The sequence below is a fragment of the Papio anubis genome, chromosome 6 (assembly GCF_008728515.1).
Source record: "Papio anubis isolate 15944 chromosome 6, Panubis1.0, whole genome shotgun sequence".
NCBI classification, from domain to species: domain Eukaryota; kingdom Metazoa; phylum Chordata; class Mammalia; order Primates; family Cercopithecidae; genus Papio; species Papio anubis.
This window is the reverse complement of record NC_044981.1, coordinates 151,531,773-151,551,535: the sequence shown is the minus strand read 5'-3', so window position 1 is coordinate 151,551,535 and position 19,763 is coordinate 151,531,773. Positions and strand designations below refer to the sequence as shown.

Here is a 19,763-nt window from a genome sequence, read left to right as displayed (position 1 = left end):
AAAAGCTTAGATATGCCATTTGCATGGTGATTATTATTTATTTATATATTCATTAATGGGTAAGGAAGTAATGCTCTTCTAAAGCCGAGTAGAGCCACGTAGCCATGGTTTCCAACTGCACAAGCATCCCTTAGGTGAACAGCTCTTTTGAAGTGGTTTTGTTGGCAATTAAGTGCAGTTATAGCCCTGACATGAAACTAAGCATTTGTACACCTGCCCTGAATGCTTAAAATCTGTGCCAGTGAGTGGGATCTGGAAGTAGAGGAGCACCCTGCAGAACTGGGCTGCAGGATGCATTTAAATAATAACAATAATAACTAAAAGCTGTTAGTATTGAGGGCTTACCACCAGCCAGCCACTTTCCTAGTGCCTTTAATACATTATCTCATTTAATCCTCACAGCAACCTTCATGGGAGTCATTGCTGCTGGAGGCCTCATAAATATTCTAGGGTTGCAATGCCCTGCAAAAATGCCATCAGCACAGGCAACCCTGACCCTCTTCTCTGTGGTTAGATGGGAGCCAGGGCCAAGGGACATGCAAGGTGAATTGGGGCAAGCTTGCCTTCTGTACGTGCTCAGTTTTCCTTTGTTCTTTTCAGTCTTGACTCATTTCTTAATTATAGAAGTAATACCTGTTTGCTATTTTTGTTTTTATATTTTTTATATGGTTTTGTTTTTGTTTTTAAGACTGACTCTCATTCTGTTGCCCAGGCTGGAGTGCAGTGGCACAATCTCAGCTCACTGCAACCTCCACCTTCTGGGTTCAAGTGATTCTCATGCCTCAGCCTCCCTGAGTAGCTGAGATTACAGGCGCATGCCACCATGCCCGGCTAATTTTTGTATTTTTAGTAGACAACATTTCATCATATTGGCTAGGCTGGTCTCGAACTCCTGACCTCAAGTGATCTGCCCTCCTCTGCCTCCCAAGGTGTCGGGATTACAGGTGTGAGGCACCGCACCCAGCCATTTGCTATTTTTAAAAATCAACAAAAGTATATGAAATTAGAAGGAAAATATACCTATCTCCTCTTGATTCCCTGCTCCCCTCCCCACCAAGATCACCACTAGATCCTGCTAGACTTAATACGTATATATAAACATAGATAGTTTAAAATATATATATATGGATGGGATCATCACTGCAGCTATTGCCTTTAAACTTTTTGATGTCAGAAGGTGTATTCAGTGCAACATGGGCCTAGTAGTCCATTGTATACATAAATCACAAATGACTTATCTGGCCCCTTATTGCTAGGCATTGTAGTTGTTTTTGTTTTTACTCTAATGCAACAATGCTTTCATAAACATTCTTGTTCTTGTATTTGTATGTGCTTGTTTAATGTTTCTATAGGATAGATTCCTATAAGTGAAACTGCTGGGCCAAAGAGGAAGCACATATAAAATTTTGATAGGGAAATTGCCTTCTGGGAGATTGCACCAATTTACACTCCTATCAAGAGTGACTAGGAATATTCATTTCTCTGTAACTCCACCAACACTGGATGTTGTCCAAAGTTTTTAATTTTTGCACAATGAATCAGGGAAAAGGTATATTTTAGAATTTTGCACTTCTTAAATCTAATAATGTTGAGCTTGGTTTAATTCTCATATTGGCTATTTGTATATCTTCTGTAAATTATTCCCCTCTCCTATCCCCATTCTCTTCCCTCTGCCTTTCAACACCTCTTTTTGCCCCCAGGATCCTACATGTCTCTCCCCAACCCCTTAACAGAAGGAAATAATACAGAGAGCAAGGGGATGGTGAAATGCTGAAAGAAAGCGGGTCCTGGGGCAATAGAGACAAAAAGTGTTCCCAGTCAGGAGCGTTTGCCTTTTAAAGGAACCTGCCCCAACGGGACAACGCTCACCTCCAAAAACTGGATTGCCAATGGCGCCGTTTCAGCTCCAACAACAGGAAAAGTATTTTCCAGTGGGAAGTATTTTCCAGAGGGTCCATTATAACAATGAGTCAGTGCTGTTTTTGTCTATCACAATGAGGCTTTCCCTTGCTAGTAGTCAAAGTCAGCTGCTTGGGACTGTATCACAAAGCCTTGACTTAAGTATTCACACTTCTTTGCATTAATCTAAGGGGTTAATCGGAAGTGCAGTTAAAAACGTATGTATGCAATGTTGGCCACATCATTGCTTACTGGATCAGAAAACTGGAAACTATTTTAAATGTCTGACAATAAAGAACAGGTTAATAATAATTTAGTAGATTCATCTGATGAAATACGATGAAGCAGTTTTAAATGATTCTGGAATAAGTACACTCAATGTCACTGAAAATTATTTTAATTTCAGATTAAAAATATATGAAAAGAAAAAAAACACTGAAAATTAATATGTCAAAACCCTAATAGGGAATTTTATTTGGGTGGCAGAAATATGAAAACTTTTTTTTTTTCTTTTTTGAACTTCTGGGCATTATTTCCATTTTAGGAGTGACCAAGTATTATAATGATCAGAAAAAAAATTTTTTTTTTGAGATGGAGTCTCACTCTGTCGTCGCCCAGGCGCAATCTCTGCTCACTGCAACCTCTGCCTCCCGGGTTCAGGCAATTCTCATGCCTCAGTCTCCTGAGTAGCTGGGATTACAGGCACCTGCCACAACACCTGGCTAATTTTTTTTGTATTTTTAGCAGAGACAGGGTTTCACCATGTTGGCCAGGCTAGTCTCGAACTCCTGACCTCAAGTGATCCACCCACCTCGGCCTCCCAAAGCGCTGGGATTACAGGCGTGAGCCACCATGCATGAGCCACCATGCGTGGTGAAAACTTACCTTTAAATGCAGATTAACAGAATGTTAAAAAGTAGTTTATGGTATTATTCTCACAAATTATTCCTTTTAAACCTGGCAATCACTGAGAAATACAGCCTTGACCTTGCCAACATTCAGTTCTCAGTGATTCATACTTAAGGGAATCCACCACCACACCCACCCTATGACTGGGCGCTTAGAGCAGGCGGTGGCATCCATGTGCTCCCACCCTGTTGACTTCCCAACATTTATACACCACGTCCCAGTTTTAGGCATCACGAGCTCTTTCTCTCTCTCCAGCCCAAGGCCCCATTGTCCTCACACCCTCCTGTTTCCCCAGCCCCCACCCTCGTTCCTGATCTCACATTCATTCTTACCTATTTCTTCCAAGCATCTTCTAAGTTACATTTCTCTATCTCCTCTTTGTTGTTTTTTTCTTTTTTGAGTTATGAATTACTGTGTTGCTCTCTTCACTTTAGGAAGCTTTATACTTAGTATACATGTACTAGTATGTAAATTATGGTTGATTACAGCATTTGTAATTATTTCTATAATTTATTTTAAAGCTGTGCATCAGGCCTTTGGTCAGGCACTTCTTACACTCTTTGACCTAGTTTATGTCTAGTGTTTATTTGCTAAGAAAAATATCACATCTCACAGCCCTGTGTTTCATCTGTAAAGCCCTATTGTTATTTTCCAGGGGCCTCAGCGGAGATTTAACATCAAGAAAGGTGGTAGGGAAAAAAAAAAAGGTGATAGAATCTTTTATCTCAATCTAAGACTTCATCACTTTCAGAGATGCTTACTGCACTGGTACATATTATTATTTCAGAAGTAGTTTATTGAGAGTCTAGTATGTGCCAGACACTGTGCTTAAATGCTGGGGAATTACTAATTGAAAGTACATGTTTGCATTTGCAGATGCACAAAAGCTTGCAGTCTGGAAGGAGAGGAGACAAGTATATAATCAGATGCCATGCTGGTGTTAGGTGTCCCAACAGGACCAGAGCAGGAGGGAGAGAGAGGACCTGAAGGAGAACGTGATCTGGGGAGGTTTTCAGAGGGACACTTGAGGTAAGTCTCAAAAAATGTGTATGATGGTGGTTGCATAACTCTGTGAAAATACTAAAATTTATTGAATTTTGTATTTAAAATGGGTTAAGGATAAACCTTACAGTATGTAAATTAGATCTCGATAAAGCAGTTTTTTTAAAAGGTGTAACGAAACTGGGTCAGACACACCAGAGGGAGAAGAACATCCCGGATAGAGAGAAGAGCCTGGCAAACGCATGGAGATGTGAACCATCACAAGTAGGGGGACTGCCAGTCTTAGAGTGGCTGGAATGTAGGGTAGCTGTAGATAGCTCAAGTGTCCAAAAGGGTTTAAGCAGCAAAATCACAGACGCAACTTCATTTTCATGTAATGGCCCGAATCCCAGAGTCTCAATGACATTCTGGGCATCTTCTGGTTTTTTGTTTTGTTTTGCTTTGTTTTTCACTAAAAGCCCTTTCTCTGCCAAATCTAAGATGGGGAAGAAACATGAAGAGAAGGAAGAACCCACATGCCCAAAGATCAGAACAAAAAATACATTTTCTAGAACTCACTTGGGTCATCTCTCTGCTTCTAGGCAGGTTTGTTAAACTAATCCAGACAGAGGAACCTGTTTTGTCCTTAAAGGTCCCTAGAGAAGAAGACTCCAGTGGGACAGGCTTTAGGCTAAGAAAAAGCATTCTCGGCCAGGCGCGCTGGCTCACGCCTATAATCCCAACACTTTGGGAGGCGGAGGAGGGTAGATCACGAGCTCAGGAGATTGAGACCATCCTGATCTCACCATGGTGAAACCCCGTCTCTACTAAAAATACCAAAAAATTAGCTGGGCGTGGTGGCAGGTGCCTGTAGTCCCAGCTACTCAGGAGGCTGAGGCAGGAGAATGGCGTGAACCCAGGAGGCGGAGCCTGCAGTGAGCCGAGATTGTACCACTGCACTCCAGCCTGGGTGACAGCGAGACACTGTCTCAAAAAAAAAAAAAAAGAGAAAAAGCATTCTCTGAAGGCCCTTTGCAAATCCAACCACACATGGAAAGCCCCTAGGTGAAGCAGAATGCCCTCCCTGCATTCTGACCTGTTCATCCCAGTCTAGTGACACAAAGCATTGATGTGAGGCCCTTGTTTCTTCAGTCACCCAGCCCAGAATGCCCAGAGGAGGTAAAGATCACTTACATGGCACCTGGTGATCGGGACTTCCAGGACAATGGTAATGATAGTTCCATGGAGCATGTGGGGAAAGATTGAGAGGCAGTGCACATGCTGGATACCTCTGAGGTTCAAACTGAGGGAACTCCCTGGACCTGAGAGGTCTGGGGAGGTCCTGGGGGTAACACACGGAGGTGAGGGGCAGGGGCCTTTCCAGCTGCCTGATGCCCAGGACATCCTGGGGCTGGGAATCATATCCCGTGTCTATGGTTGGCAGATCCAGGCCTGCTCGGTTCCCGTGAGGCTGGGGCCGCTGTACCATCGCCTGGCTACTGCCCGAGGAGTCTGCTGAGGCATTAGGTAAACTTTGGTCTGATTTGTCTGAGTCATGGCCAGTGTCAGGAGAAGCTGCTGAAAGCTGAGATCCCAGCCATTGATTACGTTTTTCCATAAATGAAAACTGATGCTCTGCAGGGAGGACTCCAACCACAGACTCAGACTCGGGCTCGCTGACTGCAGAGCACCCAGAGGGGAAAGCTTTGCCTGGGCCTAGGTGTCTCCTGCAGAAGCTGTCTTCACTGTCCTCCAGAACTTGAGTGTGCAGGCAGGTGACCTGCTGGGATACAGGCCGCTGGTGATTTACAAGTTTCAGGGTTGTGTGAGCTTGAGAAAAGTCTCTGGAGGAGTTGTGAGGCATTGTGGGTACAGACAAGTTGTTGGGTGCCATGTTCCTTGTATTTGGAGCAGGTGGTTCTGATTCCTCTTCCAGGGAATATTCTGGGATTGGTTTCAGCAACTGACTTGGGTATGGTTCTGATTCATCAACCTCCACAGGAATGCTTCGGTTCATTCTAGTTTCTGGAACAAGAGAAAACATGCCATAGCCTTAGAAGACAGATCAATTCTTGGAGTCCTCACTTTATGACCTTAAGGGACCTCATTCAGGATGTGGTTTAAATTAACATTGAGACACCAATGTGCCTACAGAGCCCTAATCCATAAAATTGTTTACTTATCCTCTAGGCAAAAGCACTAATGCTTATTAAGATATTTTATCTGGAAGGCAATTCAAAGAATATGATGGGACCATCCTGTGGTAGAAATCATTCACCAGCAAGGGGAAAACACAGATGAAAATCAACTGCCAAGTATTGAGGAAAGAGAAATTATCATAATGTGGGCTGCTTCGTGTGTGCTTGGAATACATGATGAAATAAATCTTAGTAACTGATATGGAATGATGGCTAAGATGTATTAAGTGAGTTTTTTCTAAAAGCCACGCGCAGAGCAGTGTGCATACTATGCTGCTATTTTGTGTAAAAAATGAGAGGAGAATGTGTGTTTGTATGTGCATTATCTGCTTGTGTATGTATAAAACGTGTGGAAGAATCATAGACATTGCTACACTGGTTGCCTTTGAGGATGGAATTAAGCTGGGGGAGAGCAATGGGAGGAAGTTTTCACCTTTTGAACTTTTATAATTTTGTTTCATTTGACTATTGCCTACTTTTAAAAAAGAAAACTGTTTTCTTTTAAGCAAAGAAAGAAAGCCCAAGTTTAAAACATATCGAAAAAAGGTCAGAGTGACATTTTCTACCTAATTTTAGGTCATTTGGAGGACTTAATTCCCTCTGGGCACTATGCCTGCAACAAAGGTAGCCATGACCATCTGGTTTGTGATGTAGTTGAGCCAGCAAGGCTCGCTAAACTAGACCTTAGCCTGCAGAGCATTTAGCCCACAGTCCAGGCAATACTGCTTTTAGCTGTAAGAAGAACTCTTAATTAACCTAACACAATGAGAAAGAAAACCAGCCCTCTCTCATCATTAAACTGGTTGAGGTGATGCCTTGACTGGACGGGGAGGAGGAAGGCAGTCCACAGGACTGCACAGGAGCAACTGGGGGTTTGCAGGAGGCTGCAGAGCAGGGGTTGTAAAAGAGCAAGCAAGTGAAAAAGAAGAAATCCCAGAGGGTTATTCTATGCAAGGCTGGTACATAGCATAGTTCAAATACCAGAGGGAGAAAAGGGATTGTGTCTGGATTTAAAAAGTCCTACTTTGGATCCATGTCGCATTTCAACCACAAACACTGACTGAGGGCTCACTGTGCCTAAAGTCAGGTTACACAAATTATGGTTCTAAGACAAGTTTCGGAGGGCATGAATTCACTTTCTCTTGGCCCTTGTACCCAATCCAATGCGATCATGACAGCATGCATCTTGAAATGCTCCCCTTACACACAGATGGGGCCAGCAGTTTGCCACCAAATGTACTTAACGGCCTCCAGAAAGATACCTCTCCACTCCCTGCCAAATGAATGCTCTTTGACACTCTTCTGCCACTTGGTATCAAACTTACCCACCTGCCGCACGACGACCCTTGCTCCATTTTCCGACACAACAGAAAACTCAACTTCTAATTTTGGGCTGGCCTTCCCTCCTTCCCTCCATCTCTCCCTTTCCCTGTCCTTGTCCTTTTCAGGCTGTGTATGTCCTCTGCTCGTTGGTTCTGCAGAAAAGGGGACCTCATCAGCTAAAGTGAGCGGACCTTATAAAAATGAACAAGAGCCTACCAAAAGCACCAGTAAATATCGCAACTGTTTATTATTTTAAAAATGTTCGGCTGAGCGCAGTGGCTCAGGCCTGTAATCCCAGCACTTTGGGAGGCTAAGGCGGGTGGATCACCTGAGGTCAGGTATTCGAGACCAGCCTGGTCAACATGGCAAAACCCCGTCTCTACTAAAAGTACAAAAATTAGCTGGGCATGGTGGGACGTGCCTGTAATCCCATACTGAGAAGGCTGAGGCAGGAGAATCGCTTGAACCCGGGAGGTGGAGGTTGCAGTGAGCTGAGATTGCGCCACTGCACTCCAGCCTGGGCAACAAGAGCGAGACTCTATCTCAAAAAAAAAAAAAAAAAAAAAGTTCACCATTTTTTCCCATTCTTTCTTGCAATTTTTCCACAGTTATGAAATTGGATGTGCCACACAACATGCTCTTCAGCTGGTCGGAAAACAAAAGTATTTTTTCAAGGCCTAGCTGAGTGTTGTGTCATCTTCTGCATGCACTTGTGGGCCCACAGCTGAACGGGAGGCAAAGAGATGCAAAAAGTGAGCCGACTAGCAGGACTAATTCCTGTACTCTATTGTCATGGGATTCGCTTTCAATCCCATTCAGGTACAACTATTTACATTCTCCCTGGGTTTTCCCATGTGAATACCTTAGAAGTGCTTTTCCACCCACATTAAAAAAAGTTGCATATTCCACTCTTCTAGCTGAGGAGCCATCAGGGGGCTTGGAGGAGGCTTTAAAAAAAAAGCGATGAGGGCAGTCATCTCACAGAACTGGAAATCTGAGGTCATCCTCTGGTGGGAATTCTGCAGTTAAAACTGGTCTGGGGCTAGGCGTGGTGGCTCACGCCTGTAACCCCAGCACTTTGGAGGCTGAGGCAGGAGGATTACTTAAGCCCAAGAGTTCAAGACCAGCCTTGGCAACATAATGAGGCCCTGTCTCTACAAAAAAATTAAACGAATTAGCCAGGTGCGGTGGTGTGCGCCTGTAGCCCCAGCTACTTGAGAGGCTGAAGTGAGAGGTCACTTGAGCCCTGGAGGTCCAGCCTTCAGTGAGACGAGATCGTGCCGCAGCACTCCAGCCTGAGTGACAGAGCGAGACCCTGTCTCAAAAGATAAAAATAATTTTTAAAAAAACTGGGCTGAGTACCCTTCCCTCACACAGCTGCATGGCTGGCTTCCTTTCTCCGTGAGGTCTTTCCTTGGCTGTCACCTCAAGGAGGTCTCGCTGGTCGTGCTCTCTCATTCCCATCTCCCTTCCCTGCTTTACCTTATTCTCCAGCAGTTATCACTGTCTTATATATTACCCAAATGTATATAATACACACAAATATCTAATAATCTCTTGTTTGCTCATCACCTCTCCCTTCTCCCAGAATATAAACTTCCTAAGGGTGCGGTTTTCTCTTTTCTTTTTCTTTGTGATATGGGGATCTTGCTCTGTCACCCAGGCTGGAGTGCAGTACCTAGATCATGGTTCACTGCAGCCTCAAACTCCTGAGCTCAAGGATCCTCCCATGTCAGCCTCACAAGTAGCTAGGACTACAGGTGCACACCATTGTGCCTAATTTTTTTTTTTTTTTTTTTTTTTTTTTTTTTGAGATGGAGTCTTGCTCTGTCGCCCAGGCTGGAGTGCAGTGGCACAATCTCGGCTCACTGCAACCTCTGCCTCCCAGGTTCAAGCAATTCTTGTGCCTCAGCCTCCTGAGTAGCTGTGATTACAGGTGTGCGCCACTGCGTCCAGCTAATTTTTGTATTTTTAGTAGAAACAGTTTCACCATGTTGGCCAGGCTGCTCTCAAACTCCTGATCTCAGGTGATCCGCCTGCCTCGGCCTCCCAAAGTGCTGGGATTACAGGCGTGAGCCACTGTGCTGGTCAGCGTGCCTGACTTTTAAATTTTTTTGTGGAGATGAGGTCTCACTATGCTACCCCAACTGGTATTGAACTCTTTACCTCAAGCAGTCTTCCTACCTCAGCCTCCCAAAGTGCTGGGATTGTAAGTGAGCCTCCACATCTGGCCTGGGAGCATGATTTTTGACTGTTCTATTTACAGCTATATTTTCAGCACCTACAACTGCACCTGGCACATAGTAGGTGCTCAATAAAGATTCGTTGAATGAATAAATAATTGATGCCGGTTTCAGAGAGGGGACAGACAGGTCCATGTAGCTGGATCAGTGACAATGAGAATGTTGTCAACAACAGTGTTGGGGAGCAAGGAGTATCTGGTGGGCCTGGTCCTCAGAGTTCTTAAAATTATGCCACATGGGTGACCGACCCTTCCCTCTCCTTTTATTTTCCTCTCAAGAACATTGGTTAAGTGCCCACTATGTGTCAAGCACCCAAGTTAGGTCTGGGCCATGCCCAAAGGTCCTGCCCATGGGCAGGATTGGCCACAATCCTTACTTGCAGAATAAAGGAGATGTCATCAGTCATGATGGGAGCATCTACTCTTAGATTGCAGGCAGGGAGGTGCTGGTCTTTGTGCCTCTGCAGAGCTCCACTCAGAACAGAAAAGGGTGGGGCATGCCTGCCGCTACCACACGGCCCCTTCCGGCCTCAGACCCCTGCCTGAACTGGCAGAAAATGGGCAACCCTGCCAACTCTCCTTAAGCAGTCATAGAGAACAATTACAAATGCCACGTCAGGGGGCCACAGACAGATTAATGGGTTATGTCAGGGATGGCAGTTTTATCTGTTTTGTCTTTAATGACAATAGTGTAAAAATACTAAACATTAAAAAAAAAAACAGCCGGGCGCGGTGGCTCAAGCCTGTAATCCCAGCACTTTGGGAGGCCGAGATGGGCGGATCACGAGGTCAGGAGATCGAGACCATCCTGGCTAACACGGTGAAACCCCGTCTCTACTAAGAAATACAAAAAATAGCCGGGCGAGGTGGCGGGCACCTGTAGTCCCAGCTACTCGGGAAGCTGAGGCCGGAGAATGGCGTGAACCCGGGAGGCGGAGCTTGCAGTGAGCTGAGATCCGGCCACTACACTCCAGCCTGGGCTACAGAGCGAGACTCCGTCTCAAAAAAAAAAAAAAAAAAACACTCAGTATCTCACCACTGTGTTTTTAAAATACAGAAAACCATTCAGCAGAGGGTAAAGCGTGTACTCCGGGTACGCACAGGTGGGCATGAACTGGGGACAGAGGTGAGTCCTGGGGATATACAACTGGATGGAACAGCTGTGCATGTGAGCCTGGTTCTTTCTTGTTCTGACCTGACCCATTTTTCTGTTTTTCCTTTTTTTTTTCCAGGCTTTCTCCATATTTACGTGCTTGTAACTCTGGCATGACCTTTGCTCCAGTCTCTACCAGAGGGCGGCACCTGGATTGAAGTGGAAAAGCCCTGTTTTCCAGCCATGACCCAGGGAGCAAGCACCGACTCCTCAGGGGAACAGGAGACCTGCCAACTAGGACCCTGGGAGCCTCCATGTTGGCAGTGCCCTGTGTCATCTCAGGCTCACCAGCAAATCCTCGGGGGAAAGCAGGGCTGGAGGGGGAGGAAACCCAGAACAGTTCCTGGCTCAGAATCCCTCTCTGAGGCTCCCGATACAGATGCCCAGGCCCCACACCCAGAGACTCGGAGTATTTTTGTTTATCGTATGTAAAAGACTAGTGTATTTTTGTTTAAGTCTCACAGGTAAACAAGTTCTCTCATACTTTGTCAAGGGAAATGTAATCTGTGCAATTTGGCAGTAACTGTCAGAATTTTAAAAGCATATGCCCTTTGACCTAGTAATTTCACTTCTAAGAATCTCCCCTGCAGAGGTATGTATACCTTGTATGAAATGAAGAGGCTATGAAAACAGCCAACGCTGCAGTGTTTATAATAGCAAAGACCGGACACAACCCACATGTCTAAAGGTTCTGATGTTTAAAACTGTAGTATATCTGTACAATGAGCACTCCACATCCTTTAAGAATGAGGAAGGGCTGTGTGAACTGAAATGGAACTATCTCCAAGATGTATTAAGTTAAAAAAATCCAAGAGTAGCACAAAGGAGGGTATGCCCTCCTTTGTATGATAAAAGGTCGTATATCTGCCCATCTCAAATGAGGAACAGTGGTTGCCTCTGGGAAGGGAACTGGATGGCTAGGAATGCGGTAGGAAAGAGGTTTGCTTTTCAGAACATTTTATACCATTTAAGTTTTGTCACAAGGGCGCCTATATTGACTTAAAAGATAAAAAATGAAAAGGAAAGGCTCTGCTCGAGATTCTGATGCTCACAAACATTAAGAACCAATGCGAATGAGGAACTCATGAGACCGCCCAGGACAGAGTGAACATGTCTCTTCAAATATCAAAAACCATTCAGCAGAGGCTGAGAACACATGCCTGAGGTAAGCATGGGTGCGCATGAGCTGGAGACAGAGGTGATTCCCAGGGACACACAACTAAACCCCAAAGACGACAGTAGCTTTTCTTTCTGGCTTTTTTTTTTTTTTTTTTTTTTTGAGACAAGGTTTTGTTGCCCAGTGGCGCAATCACAGTTCACTATCACCTTGCCCCCCTGGGATCAGGTATTCCTCCCACCTTAGCCTCCCATGTTGCTGGGACCACAGGCATGCACCACCACGCCTGGTTAATTTTTTTTTTTGTAGAGACGGAGTCTCGCCATGTTGCCCAGGCTAGTCTCAAACTCCTGGACTCAAGCAATCCTTCTGCCTCGGCCTTCCAAAGTGCTGAGATTACAGGCGTGAGCCACTGCACCCACCCTGACAGGAGCTTTTCATCGCTGGACTCTCATCACCATTTGGACTGTGAGCTGTGGTTCTAACTTTTGGATCGGACAGGCTTCTTTCCTCAAATCTGTCAGTTTCTCTCTCCAGGTCCCTCGCTTTGTCTTCCTTTTTGCCTCCTCGGGCCTGAGACCTTTCTCTGGGCTCCTCTACTCTGCCCCGAGCTGCCTAGTTTTGCGAATAATATCACATCCAGATGTCAGCAGCCTGACTTCCATGTGACAATGCTCCCTTGGCGTCCCAGTGACAGATTTTCCCATGCTTCACCTTCTCTCTTTTTTTATTTTTCTGTACACAGTTCTCAGTCAACCCCCCTGAGCTGCCTCCAACTCTTTGCTCATGTCTGTTTCTAGCAATCTTTTCCTCTTCTAGCACAATCTTCCTTAACTTACCAGTTTTTTGAATCAGAGCCTCTTAGTCTTCACAACGCGACCTTTCTGATCTCACAGTTCATCAAAAAGCTTTTCGCCCATCATGCCTGCCTCCCTTTCTTCAGGTCCATTAGACTCCACCGTGGCCTGTGTGGGAAGCAAGTCTCTCCCAGGGCACACATGAACAGGCTTCATGCCCACATCCACAGTGAACTGTGGCTTCTGCCTTCCAGATGGGCTTACCCTAAATTGACACATATTCCTAGGATGTGGGAAAATATGCAATACTTAAATGCAAAGGCTCTGGGTTCAGACTCCCTAGGGTTAAATTCTCCCTGTGCCAGCTAGCTGCATGGTTAGATTTGTGATCTTGACAAAGTTATCTGACGTCTCTGGGCCTCACTTTTCTCATCTGCAAAATAGGGAAAAGAGCAACACTTCTCCTTAGGGGTGTGGTGAGGATAAAGAGTAGATGTAAATGAAGTGTTGAATGTAGAGCCTAGCCCATATCAAGCTTTCAAAAAGCAATGGCCATTTTGTTATTTTTAATGCAGCTACAACTGCAGTTATTATCTGGCTTTGGAGCTCTCTTTTTAAAGACAGTATTCCCTGGTGCTAATACACCCAGGTGCTAATACTATTCTTTGAAGCTAATGTATAGAGACCATATCTTTTTAACAAACATGTATATATATGAGTCATTTCCGGCACATTTGATACACATCATCTCCTTTGGTCCTTAAAACAAGCCTAGGCCATAAGCAGGGTAAGTGTTACCACTTTGCCATTCCTGTTTTACAGAGGCTTAGACACATTGAGAAGCTTTTCCATAGTCACTTAACAAGTGATGGGTGAAGCCAAATCAAGCCTTTAGATCTCCAAGCTCTTTCCATTAAGCCATATAAATCAGGGGTTGGCAAACTGTTTCTGCAAAGGGGACACATAGTAAATAGCTTACGCCTTATGGGCCACATGCTGTGTCTGTTTCATATTCTGCTCCTTTTTTATTTTTTATTTTTTAAGAAAAAACACCCTTTAAATATATAAAAACCATTCTGAGCAACAGGCTGGTGCTAAAAACAGGTCATGGTAACCATTGGCTCTAGGGTTGTAGTTTACTGTTGATATAGATTGTATGCTGATAAGCCAAAATACAAACCTAATGAAACTGACATACTTAAGAAACTTTACTCTTTGTTAGCAATCATTGCTAATATTTATTGAATGGTTACTATGTGGGAAATGCTGTTCCAAGTGTGATAGATGTATTAATTTACTTAATCCTCACACCCACTCTAATTTCCTAGGTACTATTGTCAGACTTATTTTACAGACGGGAAAAGGGAAAAGCGAGGTATAGAGAAGGTAAGTAACTTTTCCAAGGTCACATGGCTATTCCATAGCAGAGCTGTGATTCAAATCTAAGCGGTTTGGCACCAGAGCCTGTGCACTTAACTGCTTGCATCTCGGTTGGGAGCACTGACTGGTTCAGCTATTGGGAGGGAAAAAAGGGGACGGGGAAGCCACCCGCATAACCCCTAGCAGATTCTGGAATAAATATGCTTCAGAGCCATTCGCCTTGAAGCTGAGGAGGCATGGAAGCAGGCCACCTGTGTTCTGTACAGCATCACCAGGCTGGAAATCTGCCATGGCTTTCCTTCACGCCATTACAATAGAGGATACAGATGAGGCTGCAGAGGCATCTTGATTTGAGAAAAGCATTTGATTGGATCTCATTAAATTTTAATCATAAACTGAATTCAAAATAAATTGAAAACTGGTTGACAGAGCACCAACAAAGGGTGATGATAAATGGTGATGCATCTAGAGGGGAGCTATCTTCCAGGGGACAACTCTAAGGCAAGGACGGATGGGATTTAATGAAGGTGTTATGTCCCCAGAAGAAGACAAATAGCGCAGCAAGGAACAGAGGAAGGGCAGGAGTGAGCAGCCTGAGTAATTAATAAACCGTATTAACAGCTCCTCCATAATCAGGCCTTGGTGATCACAACTGCTTGGATTTTTTCTTAAGGTTTTTTTGAGTCAGGAATAGGTTTGAAGAGTCCTGGAGACACACAGCATGAACATTTCAGGTGGACATTAAAAAGAAATCTATACATTTACAGCTAGGAGGATCCTGAGATCTACTTTGGATCAGAAACTTTCAATTACAAGGTTCCCAAGGCCTTACTTCATTCCCCGGAGAGTAATCTTTTTAATAAATGTCCAAAAGTCATGGATTTAAAAATGTATGTATTTAAACTCATTAATGTCCTTTGTTTACTGCCCAAATGCATGCAAACTTTCATAACACTGTTTTGTTGAGTGGAAGGCTGGTTTTGAGTAAACTGTTTGGCTCAGATTCAAACTCCAGTGAACAAATACTTCCAAGTTTACTTGCAGAATTTCCCAAACAGAGAAGTTCTTCCACTGGGCTTGCCAGAGAACTTGAAACAGTGGTGAGCCCTGGAAGGAAGGGAACATTTACTGGCCCTTGGACATAACCCAGCACAGTAAGACTCACATCAGGCTGAAGGCAGTGCAGTGTGAACCGACCTGATTTGAGGAAGTTTGCTCTGGGACTCCTCTGAGCTACTAAATGAGGAGGAGAAGGACTAATGGGAACACACTGACTCCATCACATCAGAAGTTATAATAAACATTTACAGAACAACCTCAAACCAGTCCATGGTTTTTGTTTGTTTTTTGTTTTGTTTTGTCATTGTCATTGTTTTGGTTTTTGTTTTTTTGTTTCTTCAGATAAGATGGTTTCTCTAAGCACACGTGTGATCCCAAATTCAGCCCCAGCCATGGAGTGAAGGAGAGGAAGGGGCAGAAAGGAAGAATCAAGAGAGGAAGAGGAAGGGAGAGAAAGGAAGGAAGGAGAATGGAAGAGAAGTAAGGAAAGTGGGGAAATGCTGAAGGATTTTTTTGTATTTGCCTTTTATTGGTGTAGGAGAGACACTTCATTAACTTGTAATTTGTATGTAGTGCTGGGTATGAGAAGGGGCAGTTAGAAGGGAAGGGAAAGAATGAATATAGGTAAAAGGCAAGAGGATCATAGGGTAAGCTGGGAGGCCAGGAAGAGTTTGGACAGACAGCTCAGAGTAGGAAGAGAGTTCAGAGCTGGGAGGGAGACCTGTTGACTCTGGGAAGGGGAAAGGGAAAAAACATTGGCATCCTGACTGCAGGGAAACAATGAGGCAGCGGAGATAAGTATCCCTCATTGCTGAGGGAGCTGCCAAGACCCAGGCAGCCTCGGTCTGAGGGGTGCGAGGAGAGGGGCACAGGCTGGGAACTTCAGTCAGTCCTGGCCCTCCGCTTGAGTTCAGCTGCCTTATCAGGGAGCCAAGACAAACCAGCACAGACCTAAGGATCACCCCACAGATGGAAGCCCACCCTTCTTCAGCCAGTCTACAACTTCTGGTATCCGGGAAAGTCTGTGCACACACAAGGTGCACGCACACACACACAAGGTGTGCACACACAGCTACAGAGTGAGCTTAGTCACGGCCAAGCACGTGTGTGCTCCTAGGAGGCCTGCTGGACACGGGAGGCAAAGACTGTCAGTGGGAGAAAGGACAGCCTGGGTTTCATGAACTAAAAATATCTTGGTGACAACGCATTCGGAAGAAACAGGAGAGGCCCAGGGGGCAGCTTCTCGATTCCAATCCTCAGACACTTTCTCACGGAAAAATCCTTCAGACTGCAGGATTGTTTTGATAAGGAAATGTGATCAAACATTAGGGGTCATTTCGTTGGATCTGAAAGGAATTTAAAGTTGAATGTGCCTCATCTGTGTTCTCTTTTTTTCCTGCAGCAGTTGCCTGCAATTCATATATGTTTTTAGAAGCTAATCTAAAATTGCCTGCAGCAGAAAAATGATTTGAATTCAGGATATTCCTGAGATTTCCATTCTGCAATGTGTAAAACATAGATTTAATTTAGACAAACTACCCCACCATAATCTTTCTGAATGCCTGTTGGAAGAATGCCTGCAAATATGACTGTCTTCTCCTCTTCTTTTTATTTTCAGAGCATTTGAAAGTCACTAACTCCTTAATCCCGGGAGAAGCAGGCTTTAACATTTTCTGTCCCTACGCCCTCCAAAAATGAGTAACCCTGAGTTAAGAACCTTTCTATCCGACATGTTGGTACATTACCCAGACCTCACTCCTGTTTAGCCCACCCCACGCAATGAACAGAGCAGAGTAACTACATTATCCATCTTTTGATGTTCCGTCATGGGGTGACTGGTAGCTGCAGCAGCAGATTAAGAATGACTGTGGTGTGTGGCCTTTAAGGATTAGAGCGAGGCTGGCAAGTGCACAACAGTTAGCCTGCTTTCAGATAATGGTGCATCATTGTTTGAAAATAAAATCAGGAACTCATTGCAGGTGAACTATCTTGAAATTCCTGTCCTTTCATCCCAGGGGAATAGAGAGAAATGCCTAAAAACATGACATGGACTACACCAGGACATCCCACAAAAACAGATTAGCAAAACCAAAAGCTCTGCACCAGCCCATCCCGGTCAGCTAGGGCCTACTTGAACTGTATTGACGGCAGGTAATTGCCAAAAAGAAACAATAACTTTTTTTTTTTTTAAGTCACGGTCTGGAAAAAGTTAAGGATTCTGTGTATCCGCCATCTAATAATGTCTCTAATCAGTGTCATCACCCTTACATGGTATTAGGATGTGTTTCACAGTTTCCCTTCCCCTCCCATTAAAGGCCCCACACACAGTGACTGGTCCAACTGAGGAGTGGTTTCCAGGTCCAGCTACAGCAGTAACTCTGGCTTCTGGAGCTGGGCTTGTCTGCCAGTTCTCTGGCCTGCCTTGACTCTGTTGTGAATAGCACGGACTATCCTTCCTGGGTAACCCAAATGGGACATGAACTAATTCGAGAAACTCCCTGTTTTCTCCTATTTGGCTAGAGCCAATCATAAGGCCTCAATTCCAGGCAGCCCTCTGGCAGAGACACGTGTCCCCCAGCCTCTCCCGGCCTTTCACCCTGACTGCTGCTTTACCTTTTGCCTTGAGAGCAGACGAGTGAAACAGAAATCAAAGCAGTTGACATGGAAGCGGGGTGCTACTAGGCATTTGGTAGCATGCTGAATTCTGGGGGGTAGAAAAATATCAGGAAACAAAAGTCCTTTCCTCAAGGGGGTAACCAACTGGTAGTGGGAGGTAAAATTAAAATATGTGAATAATCAGTAAACAAAACAAGTCTTGAAGACCACCCATTACCACTACCCCTCTGGGACTATCCTGGCTTTGTTTTATGAGGGAATTTGACACACTCGTGTTAGATCACCACCCCCCATCAATTTACTGATGAAGAAATCCAGGCTTAGTGGAGTCAGAGTGAATTGCCTAAGTCATGGAACCACAAGAAGTGAAGAACTTGAAACCAAGTTTCTTGTCCTTTTAAAGAAAAATTGGCCTCTTGTTCTCCTGTTCCTTAAAAAAAAAAAAAAAAAAGGCCCCCTATTGTAAGATAGCATCTTAAACTTGAAAGTCACAAGAAGCTTGATTAGCTTCTAAGATCAAGTTCTGGCATTTCTTCCCCTTTTCCCAAAGGCTCCGTCCAGCGCCAGCCTGGGAGGACTGGAGGGCGGCTGCGGAGAGGGGCCGGGAGGCGGCTCAGAGCCAGCACAAAGCTCAGCAGAACTTCCTGGCCCAAGAATGTGCTGTTGATTTTTTTTTTCCCCCTGCACGAAACAGGGCTCGAGAAAACTCTGCCACTGACGTGTTCTGGGGCTGAAAGCCAATTACTTAATCTTTGCCATCCCTGGCTCTCTCCTTGGAGAAGTGGGGCTTGAATTCTTGATAGAAACGTGTGGGGACACTAAGTACCCAAACGAATGGTTCCCAGGCAGCTCCGAGCTGTCCCCGTGTGCGAGCCTCCTCTCCTCAAAGGGTTAACTCGGCGGGGCTCGCTGGCCTGAAATACTATACCAGCAACGCATCTTCGCAGCACAAACTCCACTGTCATTTTCTCAGCTAAGATGGTCTCTGTGCGAACAAGTTAAAGGAGGGGAGAGGAAAACAGAGAAAAGTAAAGGCAGAACGTCTCAGTAAAGGAGAAACAGCGTGCTTTGGAAAATAGGTCAGAGGTGACGAAATAAGACCAGGCAAGTGGTAACTCCGAGTAACTTACCTTAGAACCACCACGGACAGACAGACCGGGCCCGGAGAGTGGTCGGCTCTCGGCGGCTTCTCGTCTCTCTCCACCTTGGGTCACCCTGGGCCTCCCTCCGCCCTCTCCCGGCCCAGGTAAGTAGAAGAACAGGCTCTGAAGCAGGAAGTGGAAGCTGTATGCAAATTTCTACGGAGCCTAGGAAGCCTCTGCTCAAAATCTCCCTGTGGGCAGTGAATCAACGGCTGAGGAGTCACTATTTCTTAAAACAGAAACCTCCTTCATTCATGAGAAAGGGCCAGTGACCAATTAGGCGGCATTTTTGTTTTCGCCACCCAGCTAAGAAGCTGCCCAGGAGTGGGCCGAACCTCAGTGTAGTCGCAGTGCCCTCGCCTGGGAGGGTATCTCCGGGAGGATATTGAACTTGAGGGTTAAGAATGACTAATCATTAGCAGCATCAAAGAGGGGATTGGGGGCAGATAATGGGGAGGAAGAGGGAGCGGAGCTTCTTGCATCTCCTCTAACTGCTTAAAACATCAGTATTTGCTGCCTATAACCACTGAGCGGGGGGCTCACTGACCGTGCCCCTGGACACACGTGTACACACATGCCTGTGGCCTGTGCACAGGCCACCCTATTGTCAGGCACAAAAAAAGTGGTTAATTTTAAGAACACACACACACATACATACACATGCACGCATGCACTCTAACCTCTGGCTGCATTTTCCTGACCTCCAGTTTATTTTCTCCCCTTCCCTTCCCATTGTTTAATCAGTAGCCTGCAGAATGTATTGCATGAAGGAGCGCCGCAGGCAGGATGATACCCAGCGATGTGAAGAGAGAGAGAGAGAGAGAAGACACAACTGCCTTTCCGGGCAGCAGCGGGTCATGGGAGCGGTGTTAGCTGGAGCTTTGGAGTCAGGAGGACCTGGGTACGAACTCAGCCATGTCACTGGCCAGCTGGGCGCCCTGGGCAGG

General features: G+C 45.2%; 1 protein-coding gene across 2 annotated transcripts in view; it reads right to left on the bottom strand.

The window, feature by feature from the left end:
* The window catches only part of TRAF3IP2 (TRAF3 interacting protein 2), a 47,278-nt gene extending 28,360 nt beyond the window's left edge, over positions 1 to 18,918 (bottom strand). Inside the window, exons 1-2 of one of the 2 annotated variants that reach the window (XM_021937973.2) lie at positions 18,805 to 18,918; positions 4,984 to 5,814 (exon numbers count right to left, since the gene is read on the bottom strand). In XM_021937973.2, coding sequence (XP_021793665.2) covers positions 4,984 to 5,806 — 823 coding nt within the window. In that variant the 5' untranslated portion in view covers positions 5,807 to 5,814; positions 18,805 to 18,918. Of the gene's footprint in view, positions 1 to 4,983; positions 5,981 to 18,804 lie in introns of those variants that run through there. The other variant, XM_021937972.2, reaches the window with a different exon arrangement.
* Positions 18,919 to 19,763: the final 845 nt, after the last annotated feature.